The following is a 19,113-nucleotide window of genomic DNA, read 5'->3' on the forward strand; positions in this document are numbered from 1 at the left end:
CATATCCATACTCCAAAAATTGTAAAAATGAAAATGAAATTGAAATATTTCCTACCAACTTTGGTCCCGAAGTATTTTATTTTTATTATTTTCATTTGACTTATTCCAAATACAAAGCTTTGATTCCACTAATTCAATTAATGTTACCAAATCATGTTTGAAACTGGCCATTCTCCTTAGTTTTTGATACACTTTATTTTTAAATAATATATTATACGCAAAGATGAAACTAATTTACACAACGGAAAAAAATGTCGACACTAGTGGAGTGACTGCTGCTTGGCGACATGGCGTTGCCTCTCACGACACGATGCCGACGTAACGACACGACATCGGTAGTGTGAAAGCGCGCCAATGAATTTACATGAGATTATGTGTCCACCGACATCGTTGTCGTTGTCGTGTCGTCTAGTGTGAAAATGCCCTAAGGCTTACTCTCTAAAATATGGCTCTAAAGTTCCCTCCATAATAAATGACATTATTGACACTTGCTAGTGACATTTTGTTAAAATAAGTTTTTAGGTTAGAAAAGTCAAAATACTGCAGGGAAGGCGTAAAAAAGTGAGATTTCAGGGATTCACAGACATTTATAAACAATTTTCAAAAAAAATAACTGCTGACGCTTATCTTGATAAGACTATTAAAATTAAGTGCTGTTGTTCGAGTAGTTCCACAGAAAACTTCATTTGAATCATTGTAGTTACAAGTGAGTATCCACCCATACACCTTATTTGTTATTAAAATCAGGGCTGCTAAATATATTTTTTGTAATTTTACCTTTTAAGACACAGAAGGCACTTTCTTCTTTAAATCAATTCATGACATTTAATCAGTCAAGAACTTAACCACAACCACAAATAATGTCATCAATCTTTCAAAATACATAATTAATCATTACCATTAGTAAAATAAAATACATTATTTTAAAGCCATCAACAAACATGGAACCATCCACATGGATTAAAGATACCGGGCGTCCTTCCGCTGGACATCCATTTTCCAGCCTTAACCCCAATGCATCAGAATTCATACCCAGATTCAATGCTGGTACGTCCAAATGGTTGTAGTTACCCGATTCTCTCCATAATTTACTCACTTTGTTTTCAGCACCTTCCACAAGTCCATCTCCCTTATTGCATACTGCTATACCTTCAGTTAGAGCATGTTTGCCACCTGGTTATGCTATAGTGTCCCCTATTTGTCCAGTGTCAAGTGGTCAAAGACCCCCTTTTGGTTGCCAGCCATTTACTTTGCCTCTTCAGGTGCCACATGCTGATACAAGCTATAAAGCTCCAGATCATTTGTCTGAAGAGAAACCAGAATTAGAAGAACCAATACAAGCCCAAAAAGTTGAAGAGAAACCCAAAACTGACAGTTATCCTATTAGAAATAATTATGGATTTAATAGAAGGGATATTTCCAGAGGATACAAACACAGTCTGGAAAGCTCTAGGCCAAGAACTGATTCAGAAAACTTTAGAAGGAACTTAAATCAAGGCCCATGGAATGAAAATGGAGAAGAAAGACAAGAAGAACCATTGAGAAATCATGATAGGAACTATAGAGAAAGAGGTAGTATTAGATTAGAACCAAATCAGCAAAATAATGTAGCTAGTGGTGGAGCAATAGCAACTGAGAAAAAGAAAGATGCCTATGAGGAACAACAAAGAAATTACAGAAGTGGATTTAATAATCGAGGCAGAAGTGGATACAGACTAAATACAGATAGACGAGAAGTGCAGAGGCACCAAAGTGACTTCAATAGAAAGTTTGAAAAAGGTAATGAAGACTGGAGAGATAATCAGGAAGAAAAGTTCCATGAACTATATAGGTCGCAGAATAGCAATTATAGGGGTGGTTTCTATAGAGGGAGAGGACAAAGATGGAACAAAAGTAGGGAACAAATCTCTTCCCATGACATTGACAAAGAGTGTGAAGTAGTCAAGAGTAAGGTTATGACAGAAGGCGTTGAAGAGAACAAAATTTGGAGTAAAGATGGTCATGAAACATATTCCAAACCACTTAAAAGTTATGAGGGATATTACAGAGGTAAAGGTAGAGGAGGGCATAGATCAAACAGAGGTAGAAAATCCCCTATCCACCAAAATAATTTTAATGATGAAAAACTAGAAGATGCTAAACAAAAACTTAATTTAGCAGAAAATAATGCAGGGGAAGAAAATAGTGAAGCTCATCACCAAGATAATTTGGAGTCAAAGGAGCATTACTGCAAAGGTGAGTGGGAAAGTTCCTGGGCAGACCATAATAGTGAAGAGAAAATTCTAGAAGAGCCAAACACAAGTTATCATCAAATAAGCATTGATGTTAAACATCAAAATGAGGTGAAAGAAAATGAATTTGGGTCAGTGGGCCAGGGAGATGATAAGGAGAAGACTATAATTACCTCAGAAATTATTAGAAAGAATGGTGAAGATGAAAAAGATTTGACAGAACCAGACAGTATCCAAAAACCTTTAGTCAAGGAATGTTCTAATCAAAATCAAATAATAAGAGATAAAAGTCCTTCAAAGAGTACAGCAGCTAGGGGAACTGAAAAGCCTGTTGTACAAAGACAAAATCGAGCAAAAGAGAGAAATGGTTCAGAACAAAATGCAAAGAATTCATCAAGAAGGGGACGCCTCTCAAATGCAGATTTTTCAAAAAATTATGATTCTAAGCCTAGAGGTAGAGGTACTGGAGGGAGAGGAAGATTAAGTGATAGACAACCATTAAAATCTAATGAAGTTAAAGAAACCTGCTCTGAGGAACATTTAGTTTTAAATGAATCAAATCAAATTTCAGAAACACCTCTAGAAAAAGACAAAATGAACAGATCCTGGATCCAAGAAATGGAAGAAGAGAGGAACCTGCAGGAGCAAACACAAGAGGCACCTCAAACTTTGCCCTGGAGAACTAGAAATAATGGTGGTTCAACTTTTAAAGATAGATATTGGGATAAGGAAAGAAAAATGAGGAGATCATTGGAGAAACAAAATGGTGACACTGGTTCATGGAGGCATAGGTCAGACACTGTACAGGAAGACTGCAAATACAGAGATCCAAGAATGGAAAGAGAAAAGAAACAATTTTATCTAAAACCAACTGGGTTTGAACAGTGGGAGAGACAGTGGATGATGATGCAAATAGAAAAAGACATAGAAGAAATTGAAGGGAATCTGTTTAATCAGCCGAAGGAATTTTCTTTGGTTCACTGTGTTGCTGAGGATTTCAGAATGGGCAGTGGAATTGCTGTGACTTTTAAGTACGTGAGTATTTAATTATTTTTTATTTATGGAGTATTTATTATAACAATTTAGTGAAGGGGTATTCTGTGATAGATATATTTTTTAGTAGTTTATTTTTGTATTTAAAACAAAACTTACAATAGGTAAGGGAAACACCACTTTGACAAAAAATTTGCCACATTTAGTTGTATAGCAACATATGCCAATGTATCCTTGTTGACAGAAATAATGTACTTTAATTCTAGCTAAAAACTGTAAGAAGTATTTCTGATTACTAGAAATCCTAAGATTACTATTGTATTTTTAAGTAATTCTTATCTTAACTTTCAAACATATTTTACCTAATATGAACTAACTTGTACCACCTGTCAAAATTTTTAACAATATTTACAGGAGAATTCTTAAAACTTCACTTTAATAATTAATTAATGATAATTTATTTTCTAGCAAAAGCATCTATACTATGAATTAGATAAATAATAACATATAATAATAAACAATAATCTTTATTGCATTATACCAAAATACAAAGTATTTGCAGAGATATAATTGATCAAAAATGGGAATTTGACCTATGCCAAATAGTTCTGCATTGAGATTTAGCTCCAGCACAAAAAAATTTGGAATTCTATAAAATATCTCAAAATGAGAGATATCAAAGGTTGACTACCTAAACAAAATAGAGTGGATTTTTTTACTATGCCAATTGAAATAATGTTTATATTAGATGTAAATGTTCATGTGATAAACAGTTTACAATATTGTGATAATCTATTTGCAATAATAATGTTAGTTCAGAATTAGTGCATAATTCAATTCCCTGAGAGTATAATTACCTCTTTCACCGAAGTCCTGGCAGGTGATCTGGCTGGCTAAAGTATTCAAATATCCGGTACCGTGTAATATTACCGTTAAAAGCATTTTCCAAACATACACCTGTGAATTAAACATATAAAAAATACAGAAACATAATTTTTCAAAAATTTTACTCAACTTGTTTGTCAGGTTAATTAGCCTAATGTTTTTCAAGGTATCTCTACAAACAGCTTTAAATGAAGAAATAATTATTTTATACAAAAATCAAATGAACCAGTAACTAGTATGTGTAAACATTTGCCAATTTAAATAAATTTATAACATTATAAAGATTGTACATGTATGGAAGACTACAAATAATACAAAAATATTAAAATACATTTATTATGATATTTATTCTAATGACAGTAATTAATGTTTTCATTCATTGTTGGTGCTCATTTTTGCTTACTACACATGATTAGTTTGGTCCATACATCAGATCTGTCATTAGCTATTCTTAGTTTTCATAAAAGGGATTTGTAATATTTTGTTAGACTTTTTGAATTGTATTTCATTTCTTCTTGTATTTACTTAGAAATACTATTTCAAGAAACTTAAAGATGGAAATGAAATTTTTAGGCTTATTCATTTTTTATTTTTTCTTATATTAATTTACAATAAAACTTTTCATTTGTACATAAATTGGAATCATTTTTGCTTAAAATCGTTACTTTCGCTTACAAGAGAGTTTTTAATATTATTTTATCTAAGTTGTAGTAAAAATTTAATATTTATTATTAACAACATTATTTTTTCATATGGAAATAATAAGTATAATTGGAGAGTGATCTGAATAACTACCTTTAAGAAAAAAGGCATTTTAATGATTATTTGATATATGAAATTTACTGTTGCCGTCTGCGCTAGTTATGTTATTAATCATACATTTAAATACGGATAATTATTGACCTTTTCTCTATTTTAAATGCCATGTTACTCTCCACAAAAGATATCAATTTCTTTATTTATAGCTACTGATCCCAGTGATTTTAATAAATTAGATTATATAATTATATATATTAAATTAGATTTAATATGGGATATGAACCCATCACCTTAATTTATTAAATTTTGGTTTTTCAAATTGTTTATTTTACAATTAACATTAATTATTTCTAATTAATGCAATTTTGGCAAAACTGCAATTTATGTATTGTAATCCATAACATCAGCACACATTGTTAAGGTTACAAAAATAAAACTGTATTGTTAAATTTTTACAAGAATTATATCAGAACCACCTACAGTAGTGACCAAAATTATAGCAACAAATCTGAATTTTACTAATATTTAATAATAACTATTATATGTATGTTTTAATCGTAAAAGTACGCCACTGGTTTAGATGGCCTCGTAATATTTAAACAAAATTTCTCATTCAAATAAAAAAAAAGCCTACCTGTTTTTTTGCTGACAATAAATATTTGTAATTGCAAATATTTCACCTGGTCATAATTATAGCAACATTTGAAATTTAGTGCTCTTTCAATCTGTTGAAGTGCAATATTGAAACAATTTATATTGTGATTTCTTGGTAGTTATTAACTTATTTAAATAACAGTATGAATCGTGGTAAAACCGTGTCTGTTGAAGTGAGGCAACTTATAATTAATCAGTGTAAGTCAGGCATCAAACAGTCATCCATTGCAAAAAATTTTGCTCTTCACAGATCAGTTGTATCACGTATAGTGAAAAGATACAATAACACAGGGCTGGTAGTACCCAAAAAAAATTCGGGACGTCCCCGGAAAACTTCACAAAAAAAGTGACAAAATGATTGTTCGGATTTCCAGGCAAAACCCATTTTTGTCCTCTTCAAAAATTAAAGGGCTTTTGGATGGCAGTGGGTGTTCCGATCTTAGGAACGATCCATAAGGCGGCGTCTATTTGAAAATAAGTTGTTTGGACGCAGACCAGCAAAAAAGCCTCTTCTTTCCAAGAAGAACGTGAAGGCCCGACTTGAATTTGCTCGAGAACACCAGGGCTGGACTATTGATCAGTGGCGCAGAGTTATTTTTAGCGATGAATGAAAATTCAATTTATTTAAAAGTGATGGTGCTGCATACGTTCGACGTCCTGTAGGCAAAAGATTTAATCCTCGGTACACTTCTCCTACAGTTAAGCATGGTGGTGGTTCAGTTTTAGTGTGGGGCTGTTTTTCGGAGTATGGTATGGGACCTCTTCACAGAATAGAAGGGATTATGGATCGATTTATGTACAAGGATATATTAAAGAATGTTATGTTACCCTATTCTGAAGAAAATATGCCGCTGTTATATCAATTTCAACATGACAATGATCCAAAACATTCTTCAAGGCTAATAAAAGAGTTTCTCCATGATGAAAAAATTAATGTTATGAAGTGGCCCTCCCAATCTCCGGATTTAAATCCAATAGAAAATCTTTGGGAAATTGTGGATAACAGGTGTAGAACCAGGAATTTCAAAAATGCTGGAGAACTTTTCGAAGCTCTTCAGGATACTTGGTTGTCAATCGATCATGATGTTATAAACAAACTTATTTTATCCATGCCAAAAAGATGCATTGCTGTTATAAGGGCTAAAGGGTACTATACTAAATACTGAAGAATATTATTGTATTGTAATCTTATTTTGACTTTGGAGAATAAATAAATTGATTTTTCTAAAATGTGTTGCTATAATTTTGTCCAACCCGTTTCCTAAAAAAAATTCCCATTTTTTTATTTCTTTTATAAAGTAACAAAAAAATAAACATAAATAAAAAGGTTTGTAAAAAATACATCATAATATATACCAGTTTTTTTTCTAATCTACCACATCATATAATTTGAAGGAAAAATGTACTTGTTGCTATAATTATGGCCACTACTGTATATAATTACATAATAAATAATTCACAATATCTTTCCACACAATTTTGCATCATTGCAAAAAAGACTAATATATATAAAGAAAATAACAATTGAACTTTTATTTACTTGCTAATCATTCCGTTTGCATACACCAAGATCGCTTCATTTACAGGCGTGAATTCGGTAACCAAGCAGAACTCCTGGACCAATATGTGAAACCAGGTGGCCTGGCAGTTCTATTTGACGAGGAACATCAGCGTTTTATTTATTATTTGGTTACCAAAAAAGAATCTTCAGGAAAACCGACTTATCAAGACCTCTGGGAATCTTTGTGTAAACTTAAAGATCATATTAAGGAAAACAAGGTTAAACTGCATTTTTTAGCTCAATTTCTTAGGCTTATTAATGATTATTTAGGTGACAAAATTAGCTATGCCACGACTGGGTTGCGGTTTGGACCGTTTAGAATGGAATAAGGTGAAAGCGATGTTAGCGCATTTATTTGACAATGTTGATGTTGAGATTCGAGTGTGTAATTTAGTTCAGGTATGTATGCTACAATTGAGTCCAAACAAAACTTTGTCTTTTCCATTTTAACAAAATGTTTTATTATTTTGCGAGAATTTGAGCTTCATGATCGATAACCAGTATGTTTGATGTGTTTTTTTTTGGTTCTTTGAAAACAGTTTTTTTTTCAATTTTTAAATCAAATTAAAAGTTTTCAAAGTTTTTGCCTCTTTTGATCCTAATGTATCTTGCGACAGCTTTTACAGTACACTTAATGAAATATTTACATAGTATGGTTTAATTCTGATATCATAAAAAATATCAAACTAAAGAATTTAATTCGAAAAAAACTCAAGAAATACAGAACTCATTATTATGAAAGTCAGTTTAAAATAGTTCGAAGCAATATTAAACACAACAAACAATGAACGAACAAATTAGGATTGCTTTTTTAGAATTTCCTCGAACAGCTGAAAATCGAATTAATGTAGACTCCTCCGATTTTTGGAACTATGTGCAGAACAGGAAAGGAATTTCGCGTATTCCCGGAGTAATGCTGTTTCAATAAAAGATTCACAGCAAATTGTTGATGCATTTGGAACTTTCTTTCAAAGCGTATATATTGAGTCGGACCCATCTAGTATTAATGTTGGTATTGAATCGAGCCAGACTATTAACAACTCTCTAAATTGCTCTTATAATTTTTCGGAAGATGAAATTGTCACCGCCTCTAATAAACTAAAAAGTAAGTTGACCTCCGGTACCGATGGAGTACCAAGTCTTGTCGTTAAAGATTGTATTCGCGCTTTATCAGGGCCTATTGCCCACCAATTTAATCTTATCTTGTCTTCAACAGTATTTCCCGATAAATGGAAGACTGCAAGAATATCCCCGATACTCAAAAAGGGACCGAAGAACGACATTCAAAATTACAGAGCTATATCGATCTTATGTAATTTCTCCAAACTTTTTGAAATAGTTCTTTATAATAGAATATATGCCCATGTCAAATTAGACATAGCACCTAATCAACTTGGTTTCATCAAAAATCGCTCCTGTACAGTAAACCTGGCTTGCCTAAATGAGTATCTGTGTCAGCATTTGAATAATAGAGGCCAGGTTGATGTAATATACCTTGAATTCTGCAAAGCTTTTGACCAAATTGACCACTTTGTACTTCTTCATAAGCTAACATTTTTTGGTTTTTCTACGGATTTAGATATGATATGATTTTATAAATGATGCTTTGATAAAATCTTACTTACGAGGTCGTAAACAGTTTGTTGAATATGAAGGCTTTAAGTCTCCTATATATGAAGTGTGCTCGGGAGTTCCGCAAGGATCTAACTTGGGCCCGCTTCTCTTTTTATTATTTATAAACGATCTTGCCAATTTACTGTCTTGTCAGAGTTTACTGTTTGCGGATTATATAAAATTGTCTACAAAAATAGATACTGAAGACGATTGCGAATTCCTTCAGATAAATCTTAACAAAGTAGAGAATTGGTGCAATGTCAATAAATGCTCTATTCTCTCATTTTCTAGAAAACTGTTGCCAATCAATTTTGACTATAGAGCAAATAATGTTGTGTTGGCCAGAGTGGATGAGGTGATTGATCTGGGAATTACTTATGATGCAAAATTAAGTTTCGCTAAGCATATAGCAAAAATAGTTTCTGACTCTGCCAAATTGTTGGGTTTTGTTTAGCGAAACTGTCCGCACTTTTAAAATATTAATACTTTAAAACTACTTTTTTTCACTTACATACGCTCAAAAATAGAATACGGATCTCTAATTTAGTACCCAATTTATCTAGCTACCTGATAGATGATATTGAGCGCATTCAGCGCAAGTTTGTGAAGTATCTCTGGTTTAGAGAGGAAGGTGTTTTTCCAGCCAGAGGTTTGGATAGTCAATTATACTTAAATAAATTTAATATTATACCCTTAGCAAAAAGAAGAGAAATTCTTTCCATAAAATTCTTATATAACCTTATTCATAACAAGATTGACTGACCCACCCTTTTGGCTGGATTAAATTTTCGGGTACCAAGAATAAACTCTAGGCATTTTAGATTATTTTATGTAAATCCCACTCGGACTAATATTTTGTTTAAATCCCCTAATAATTTAATGTGTCAGAATTATATTAATAATAAGTTACACGAACGGTTCGTTATTTTTGTTGACAGTTTAATGTCCATTATAGAAGGTATTAAGTAAATAGGTAATGCAGTAGTCTTTCTAGTATGTATATAGATAGTCTGTTTAAGTGCATAGAATGTTAAGCATTTTGATTCTTCATTTTTATACTTATTTTGGTAAATTTTTTTTTTCCTTTTATTCTTTCCTGTAATTGGGTAACAAACCTGTTGGAAATAATGCCTCTTTTTTTTCAAATTTAAGAGTTTTCAATTCATTAAATCGATAATTTTGAACTACACAATAACTTATAGCAAATGCAGTTTTAAAGGCAAATTCATGAAATCAATTGCTTGTTACATTGTTGGATATAAATACATTGTTGGATTGAAAGTTTTCTAATTGATATTTTATTAAAAAAAGAAAAATATTTGTATAAATGGAAGCTCATAAGAAGTATAAACTTACCGGTTATATCAGGAACGTGAATTTATTAGAAATTTCTTATTTTTAATTGTTTTATTATAGTTCTGGGGCAGATGGCTTATTACTGAGTCTGTGAAAGAAAGGTATAGGGTATTCCGTTTAAAAGGAACAAAAATAGTATATTTTTGCTCTTTTGCCGTATTTTTCAAGGTACTCGATGTATTTCAGCTCGAAAAATTCTAAGATTGCCATAAAAAAGTAATTGTATGAAAAACAAAAGACCTATGCTATAAATGTTGCGTTTTTTAAATGGAATATATTTTCTGTTTTTATATAAATAAACGTATATGTTTGTTTAACTTCAACTGTTTTTTGAGTTCGACGCTTAGAGTCACACTTTCGGCTTATATTTTTCAATTAAATATATTAATATAATACAATTAATGCTTCAAGTTATACCTCAAAGTCATTAAAATGTTGACCTACTAGTAGCTTCTATATAAGTTCTTTACAGTGAATTATTCGTTAGATGCAAATCGACAGATATTAACGCTGTATTATGAGTAGGAACCTTTGGTGTAACACTTAAATCACAAAACAGTTTTACCACTATATTCTAACTCTCTAAGTTTTAACTCTCTCAATTTAAAACTCAGTTTTAATCTTCTCTCGAAGATGCTAACATAGTTAGCGAAACGTGTCGAGGAATTAAATAAAGTTTTGGTTAGTGACAAAACTATTTTGTGATTTGAAGAAAGTGCAAGTAAAGCAAACAGAAGATCCATTGCTAAATTTTATATAAATATATACACGAAAATAATTATAATATTTAAAGAAATTTGAAGCAATTTAATCATCACATAACAAAAAAATCTTCAACAATACAGAAAAGTAAAAAAATATGCCTTTTTTTCCATACCGCATTTTTCCAAAGTTGTTTAGTTGTGCATACGTATTTCAATAAGATAATAGATAAAAACATACTCATCATATTATACCTGCACACAAGTTTATCGTATACCGTAATAATTGTTCTATATTAGATACAATTAAAAAGGGTTTTTGATCGTTAAGGACAAAAAATTATTTAAATCAGCAACAAAATTTGTTTATATACTCAGAAGTTAAAGAAAGACTTTTAAGACATTCTTGTTTTTAAATTTACTGAAAAGCAATTAATGCGCCTAGGCATTAGCGCTTATTTCAAAAAAAATGCAAAAGAAGAAAAAAGGTACATGATATGATATTTTAATTTATTTTTTTGCAGCTAAACCTTGCCTCGAATGAAAATTTTACAGGAGACCGAAAAAGCTTCAAAGTACTCAGCTAATATCTATGAGTCAATTTAAGTCATTTATACAGTGTATAACAACGTTACAACCATTTATATATGAATAACCTGTTTTTTAAATGTTCGGGCACTAATCCAAGTCGGCGCCTTTATCAAAATACGTCAATTTATGTAGTTATCCTTCGTCCCAAATTAAAAAGCAAAAAGCGATATAGGTATATATGGTACAATGGTCAAACGAAGCAACTTTGGTATAGGCACGTTGGACAATATCATTCTATTTTATGCCAAGGAATTTGAAAGACACAAATTATACATTTATTAAAAGAGAAATGACTCCACTTATTTCCAAAAACCTTGTCTTACTGGCTTAATTAGCAAAGAAAGCAAAAGAAAATTAAGTGACTCAAAATTATGCGTTGACGAAAAATTATAAATTTTTTGACCATTTTGAAACTGATTATTACATTCTCAGAAAATCGCAATTTTATAATTAAATAAATTATACCAGTGGTGGTCTGAAAAAGCTTTTAAGAAATTTAAAATTATCTGTTCCTCGTCACTACCGGATTGTACGAATCCGGATTGTACGAAAATGAGTAACTTCAGGTTTTTACATAAAATCTATTTAAAACTTTACCAAATAACGGATATATTATTGACCTCAAACTTTTGAATTCCAAATGGCTACTCTAAATATGATACATCATTTTAAAGCGTGTGCAATCTCCTATCTAACCAAACCGAAAAAAAAAACAAAATCGGTTAACGTATACTCGCTTATACCTTAATTATAGTAAGCAAAAATGAGTGGTACTAAAAGACATTTTATTAACTTGAACTTTGGTAGGTCAAATGTAAATTAAAAACAGTATGAGGTAAAGACCAGTGCAACGATATATTAGAATGGTCACCCGTCAAAACACGAGCATTTTACTTCTCAAACAATGTAAATAGAAGGTGGATGACATTGTTTGGCAGGTGGAATGCTGGTGTTTTGACGGGTGACCATTCTAATATATCGTTGCACTGGACTTTAGCAGGATTGATCACTGAGGAATATCTAATATGATGTCATCTCCTTATCCCTTTTTTCGGTTTTTTAACCGCACGGACTATTGTCTGTTCGCCAAGTATCCACTTGATAAGTTGTAGGCTTTTGGAGGATCCTTTGATTAACACAGTCAAACGCCTTGCTGACGTCGCACCAAAAGAATGTGCCGCACTGATAATCTTGAAAAGTTTCAAAAATAGCTGATACCAAATTCAAGGCTCCAACTATAGTTCTGTCTCTACGAAAATCAAATTGACACTCAGAGAACAAAATGTTGTTTTCAAAGAAATTCACAATATGCTTAGCTAGAATCACTTTTTTAGGATCTTGGACGTTAGATGCTAAATTAAAATTCGTATACAATAAATGGTATTTAATAAATATAGCTGTACTGTACTCCGCCTTTATGCTATCTACCTGATAAACCCGTAAAGCTAAATCCACGTTCCATCCCATGATCAGTAATACATAGGATATGAATATTTTTGTTGGTGGCAAAGTCTTCATATACTCTGATGTTATTATTAAAGGCACTTTTTTCAGCTTTAGTGATTTCCATCTCTTCAAGAAGGTCTCACTTTCTATTCTTCTCCTACAGGTGAATAACCGACACACTTTTAGGAACCAAAAAAACTATTGCCTGTTAACAGCAGATGGGTTGCTAAAGCAGACTAAGTTTCTTTAACAGTCAGTGGCAGACTTGAACTTTTGCCACCCTTAGGCAATTTGGAACTCGCCGTCCAGATTTTAACAAAAATGAGATTTTGGTAATTTTTTTTGTGAGTGCTTAATCAATAATATTGCTTATTATTTATATTTAGAAGATTACAAACATGATTTAAAAAAACAATGCTCGGCATCTCCTTTCTTTTATTCAAATTATTACAGCCAAGTCAAGAACCCCTTTTTTCAATTCTCATATTCACGATTTTTGCGTCAAATTTTTACACAAAATCACAGATAATTTCTTTACAATAGATTGACAGGAACAAACCTGACTAACATTATTAAAAATATCAATCAAAGGATGACAGTTTTCTGTAAGCTTCGAATGAGGTATTGTTGCATTTTGTCAGAAGAAGCAAATCTAAGAAGGGTAGTTTGTTACCTGATTCTCTTTCTAAAGTAAGTTATGATGGATAGAATTGATAAGAGTTAAGAAATCGGCAAGAATGTTATCGCTGCCTATCCAAAAACATTATCCTCGTATCTTTGGTGATCGATATATGAGGCAAAGCGACAAGACATAATTTGTGACTTATGAAAACCTCACTTACAAAAGCTCAAAGACAAGAACCTATAGCAAGACTTGCTCTATTTTTAATAAATGAATAAAAGCAAGACTTGGTTTTGAATAAAATGAATTTGAATCTTAGTTTATCGACCAAACCTATAATGTGTTGGCCTTATTTTAATTTGCTAATCTATACCTAAATAAATTTTTGCAAATACGTTTTTTGTACTTTCTTTATTTCTATAGCATTCCGCGTTGACTTTTTTTACTTGTAGCTTATAAGTAACTGTTTTGAATGAGAGCCAAAATTATTATTTAGTCTTTGCCAATCAGTGTCGTTAAGAAATACTGACGAACAAGATAACAAAACTCATTTAATTTAACCATACTGTCTATTTTTAGATAAGATTTTAATAATTCCTGTGTTATACTTTGAATGCCCTTGATGCATCCCTAATTTTGTTTTTTTTTAACAATAAACTTATGATGGTTGTTAATATAATTATTGGATAATAATTATATTAACAACTACACTCTACATGGTTTAGAAAGCTTAACTTTTTGTGCACTACTGTTCCGATTCATATAAAAGGAATATTTTACTATAACTAACTATTTTAGTCTTTTCCAACGACTTTTCGCTTCGGATAAACCATCATCAACTTCGTTTTTTTTTATATGGCATGTAAAAAAAGTATACCTGATATATTGGTAGCTCAATATTTAATTTAATTTTTTTATCAACCTTTACTTTTTATGTTGTTTGCTAATTGAATATTTAGTTTTTTTCTTTTTATGTCGCAACATTTCCTACTATTATTAATTTTCAGAGTGAACCAGCAGAAGAAAAGAAGTCTAATACGTGTAAACTGGTGGTAGAGGACAACACCGCCCTAACCAACATTGACTCAGGGACTCTGTTGCTTTATTTTACCGACACTGAAGGAACCAGCGACGATACCATGCTGCGTTTGTCCAAAAAATTTAATTTCATGGAAGAGTTTAATCAACATACGCCAAAATCTCTTGGGGACATAGTTTATTTCGACGATAACGTCACAAATTACGGCATTTGCGGGTGTATTGTTAGAAAATCTCCAAATGACACGATCAGTTTTAAAGCTTTGCAAAAGTGTATAGAAAATATTAACGAAAAAAATAAGGCATTCGGCGACAGTGCATTCTTATACGTAGCGATGCAGTGGGTGAATGAAGAGGCTTATTTAGACAAAACGGTTAATCAAAAGATAATTTCCGTTTTGATTAATATTTTAAAGGACGCTAGTGTACATGTTTGTAAAGGGAATTTTGGGGACGAAGGAGAGTAGAAGAGGCATATTTAGTAATTTTTTTTAGGAACAAAATTTATTTGGAGGGTTTCCAAGAAAGGAATAACTGATTCATTCAAATGGCGTTTGTCGTGGCGTACAGTGGGGCAAAGAGTGTGTTATGTTGGTCAGTTAGACCACTAGAGAACATTTTTTTAGGTATTTTGAGCTCACTTTAGATAGATTCTGAACATTGGAAATATATGATATATATGTTAATTTTTTGTCGGATATCAATAATAATGGTGTTGCACACTTAAAGTAAAATCACAGATTTAGTTTTTAAAAATCTAAAAAACGTTATGATTATTTAGACCATACTCCATCACACACAACTTTAATTCTTGCTCTCGTTACCCGCTTCTATGATTTTATCGTATGCGAATTCTTCTAGATAGTTTTAGAAAATGCTATTGTTGTTATGAGAGAGATCGAATATCTAAGGCAGCCAAAAATTCGTTTGTTTGACATAATCTACATCCAATACGTACAGATCCAGAAACCTTAATTTGCTATTTTTAGGCGTTTTACTAGATATTCTATGTGTAATGTAACATCCAAACACTTTAAAATTAATACAGATGTTACTCTTATTTTCTTTTCTATTTTAGTCATATTTCCTGAGCAGATAAATAATCCGTGATGATGGAAAGTTCCGTATTTCTTAAATGAAATATTTAATATCCACGATTGTCCTTCGTGGCAAATTTTGTTTCGTATTAGGGCTAAAAATAAAAATTATATGCCTATAAAAAACTTTCATTTACCAACATTCTGTTTTCAAATAAGTAAGGAACGAATTCCATAAATACCATAATCGATTAGCTAATGAGGTAATTGTGCTGGGTTAATCGGATCTGAAAATTTTGTAATAAATATTTCCAGAACGTGTTGTTAGAGAACATATTTTTGCAGTGATTCCTTGTCATCACTAAAATAATTTAAAAACTCAAGCTGTTAGTAAAACACGATCAGTATTTATAGCTAACAAATAACTTTTTTGTAACGCATACCTTTTATCATCAAAGAAATTTTCTTTGAGGTTTGTACTTGGTTTGCCCTTTTAGAAATATTCGAATGAGTATCACTTTTGAGGTCAAATATAGAGGTAATTCCAGCATTGACATGTCTAGAAAATCATTAAATTATGTATTAAGAGTTTCATTAAATGATCCATTATCATGTAGTAAATAAAATTGCTTTAAAAAATTTCTACATAACTGATTAGACATTGAAGAAGCGATGTAAAGAATAGATTTACCTCTACATCAAAATAATGAATTTTGTTATAAATGACTCTGTCTTAAATAAAAATAAAATTACCTTATTAAAACACGACCGCATATCTATCTAAGCTAAGATATTTGAAAAACAGTGCCTTAAATCATAATTTTGCAAGAATAACTTCTTTTTCCAAATTAAATGGAGGATCTAACAGTTGACTTCTTATAAAAAATATTTTATCACCTCGCAGATTTAAGACAAAAAAGGACCAAGTCTGTCCGTATGTTACGCCACTGGCAATTTTTTCAAAAATTGGCTTTATCAGTAATTGACAATTCACTACAATAAGCTGCATGCGAAATTTAATTTAAATTGAGCTGGTAGTTTAAAAATTATGATAAATAAACAAATAATTATTCTTAACTTTTACACCCTGTATCTTTGTTATTTAATATTTCTGAGAAAAATTTTATAATGAAAGTCTATTTCTTTTTAAATTCTCTATCACGTCTTAAAATTAATGACGTTTAAACTGGACCACCCTGTATATTTATAAACATTTTTTGACCTGGCCAAAAGTAAAGCAACTTTTTATTCAATATATGTTGTATAAATACCAAAATAGTTTTATAATGAAAAAAACTAATATTTTGTAAAATTTACGTTATTTTTAATAACTTCCAGACAACGGTTCCGCATTGAAGATACCAGCCTCTGGATAATGTGGGGATCCATATTTTTCCATGACAATTTTAAAGCGTTATAAAGTTCTTCCACATTTTATAGGTTTTTGCTCTTATCTTCTTGTCCAATATTGCCCATAAATTTTCTATAGGATTTAAAATCGGAAACTGCGATGGCCACTTCAAAACCTCTATTTTTGCTTGCCTAAACAAGTATTTGGAGGAATGTTTGGCATCCTCTGTTTTTTTCAGAGAGCAAATGTTTTCTAGCTGGTCGTCTAGCTTGTAATCCACCATCCAATAGTCTCTTTCTGACAGTCCTTGATGAGACATTAACTTATAGGTCTTCAGCAATTTTGGGCTTGATTTGAGAGAAACACAAAAATGGATTTCTTTTTGAATATCTTAAAATTTGCATGTCTTCATACGAGGTAGTTTTTTAGTCTTCCTGTCTTCAAGTTTGAAGACACGTGGCCTTCCTTCTGAAATTGCTGCACAATTCCGGATAAAATTGATTTATGAATGCCAAATCGTCTTGCTATTTCCACTTTTTTCACATCATCACGAAACAGATCGACGACGCGACTTTAATTTCTTTCGGTATTGCTTTTCCTGTAGGCATTGCGAATAAACTATTTACGGTCGGGTTTTAAAATAATTATCCGATTTTATTCTGGCATTTTATCTGCATTGTATGCATTCCTGGGAAGGTACAGTGGTCATTTATATTTTATTATAGTCAAACTTAAATATAAAATAATAGTAAGAGAGCAAATTTTTTTTTAAGTTGCTTTACTTCTAGCCAATACTGTATATGCTAATATATAAAAGAAAAAGCCATAAAATCGCTTGTCCAGATCTATACATCGTACGAATCCTGTGTCTTGATCTGCATTGAAAGTTACTCGAAATCTTCCAAGTTTAACCCTCCCTCCTTTCTTAAGTCGGTCTCTTAATGATGATCCGTGGAACTTAATTTCTTTTACTGCTTGACGAATGAAAATACCTTTGATCATATGACCTCGTGTAAATCAATTATTCTTACAACGTGTGGTAGCCAAATTAAATAAAAACAAATCATATAATTGTAGCATGAATTAATCAAACTATTATGAAATCATCTTTTTGAAAATTGGTAAATACATTCAAAATTTATTGACCTATTTATAATCTTTTATTATTATTTTATCTTATAATTATTTAAAAAATATGCAAAAAATAAACCAACCTCATGTTGTCTCCACACCAGCTTCTCGCCATAAAGTACTTTGCACCTTCAGACCCTGAGCAGCCTTAATACAGAACACCCCTTCTGGCAGGTAACTTTAAGATTTTCCGCGGAAAATTCAGAGTGCGGAGCTTTACCTCCACCTACCCTATATTATTTTTGAACAACTATTTTAAAACATTTAGTCCTCTACAGGTATGTATTGTCCTTTACCTACGTGTGTGCTCCTTCCGCGTATTAGGCTGACAGGCCACGTTACTAAACTCTTTTGACGCACTGCAGGGAAATATCGATACAGACGTTTCCAACAACGTAAATGTCGATTTACTACATATATTGAGATTTTAGAGATTACACATAATTATTTGATACACATAAGTGTGATTATTTGAACATTCGTAAATATGTGTTTTAACAATGGAAAAAGTATGATGACACTGAAACGTAGTGTTGCATGAAGTATAAAAGAAAAAAAAAAGGTGATCTATTACTTGTTGAACTGAATTACGAATCAGTAAATGAAACATTTTAAGTTAATATTGACAAAAGTGCACATAGTTTAAGGGAAAACCATTATATTATTAAAAAAATTATGTAGGTAAAATGAAAATCCTGCTGTATCCCTCCGCTTATTTATTTATTAAACATGATTCAGTTTTTTTAAATTCCCGACATATTTTGGACTCAGCGCTGGGTCTAAACTTTTAGTAACTCCATTATCAGGAGATACTAAAAGGAAATAGTTCTAAAAGACAAACAGACAGAAAAAAAAACCTAAAATTAATAATATAAGGCACATTTACAAAAGCTTAAAATTGGTATCAGTTATACGCCCCAGGGTTTCATTCCATGTCAAAAAATTATTTAGGTATTGCCCCACTGTACAATTATGAAAAAACATGTTTTTACAGATGAAGTGCCTTATAATTTAAATTAAAAATTTTAGTATTGTGCATGTTTCTATCTCGTAATGGCATAATATTATTCGTGTATGTTCACATATTTTACGTGGTATGCTTTATAAATGACTATAGAACATTATTATTATTATTATTATTAT

The 19,113-nt window shown here is 31.3% G+C and overlaps 1 protein-coding gene across 1 annotated transcript; it reads left to right on the forward strand.

Moving 5' to 3' along the window:
- Positions 1-509: 509 nt before the first annotated feature.
- Positions 510-18,812, forward strand: LOC126733979 (uncharacterized). The gene is made up of 6 exons (XM_050437480.1): positions 510-706; positions 930-1,047; positions 1,108-3,262; positions 7,109-7,301; positions 7,354-7,482; positions 14,421-18,812. The coding sequence occupies exons 2-6, from the start codon at positions 942-944 to the stop codon at positions 14,916-14,918; spliced, it is 3,081 nt and encodes a 1,026-aa protein (XP_050293437.1). The 5' UTR covers positions 510-706; positions 930-941; the 3' UTR covers positions 14,919-18,812.
- The last annotated feature ends 301 nt before the right edge of the window (positions 18,813-19,113 follow it).

This window comes from Anthonomus grandis, chromosome 3 (assembly GCF_022605725.1).
Source record: "Anthonomus grandis grandis chromosome 3, icAntGran1.3, whole genome shotgun sequence".
Taxonomy (NCBI): Eukaryota; Metazoa; Arthropoda; class Insecta; order Coleoptera; family Curculionidae; genus Anthonomus; species Anthonomus grandis.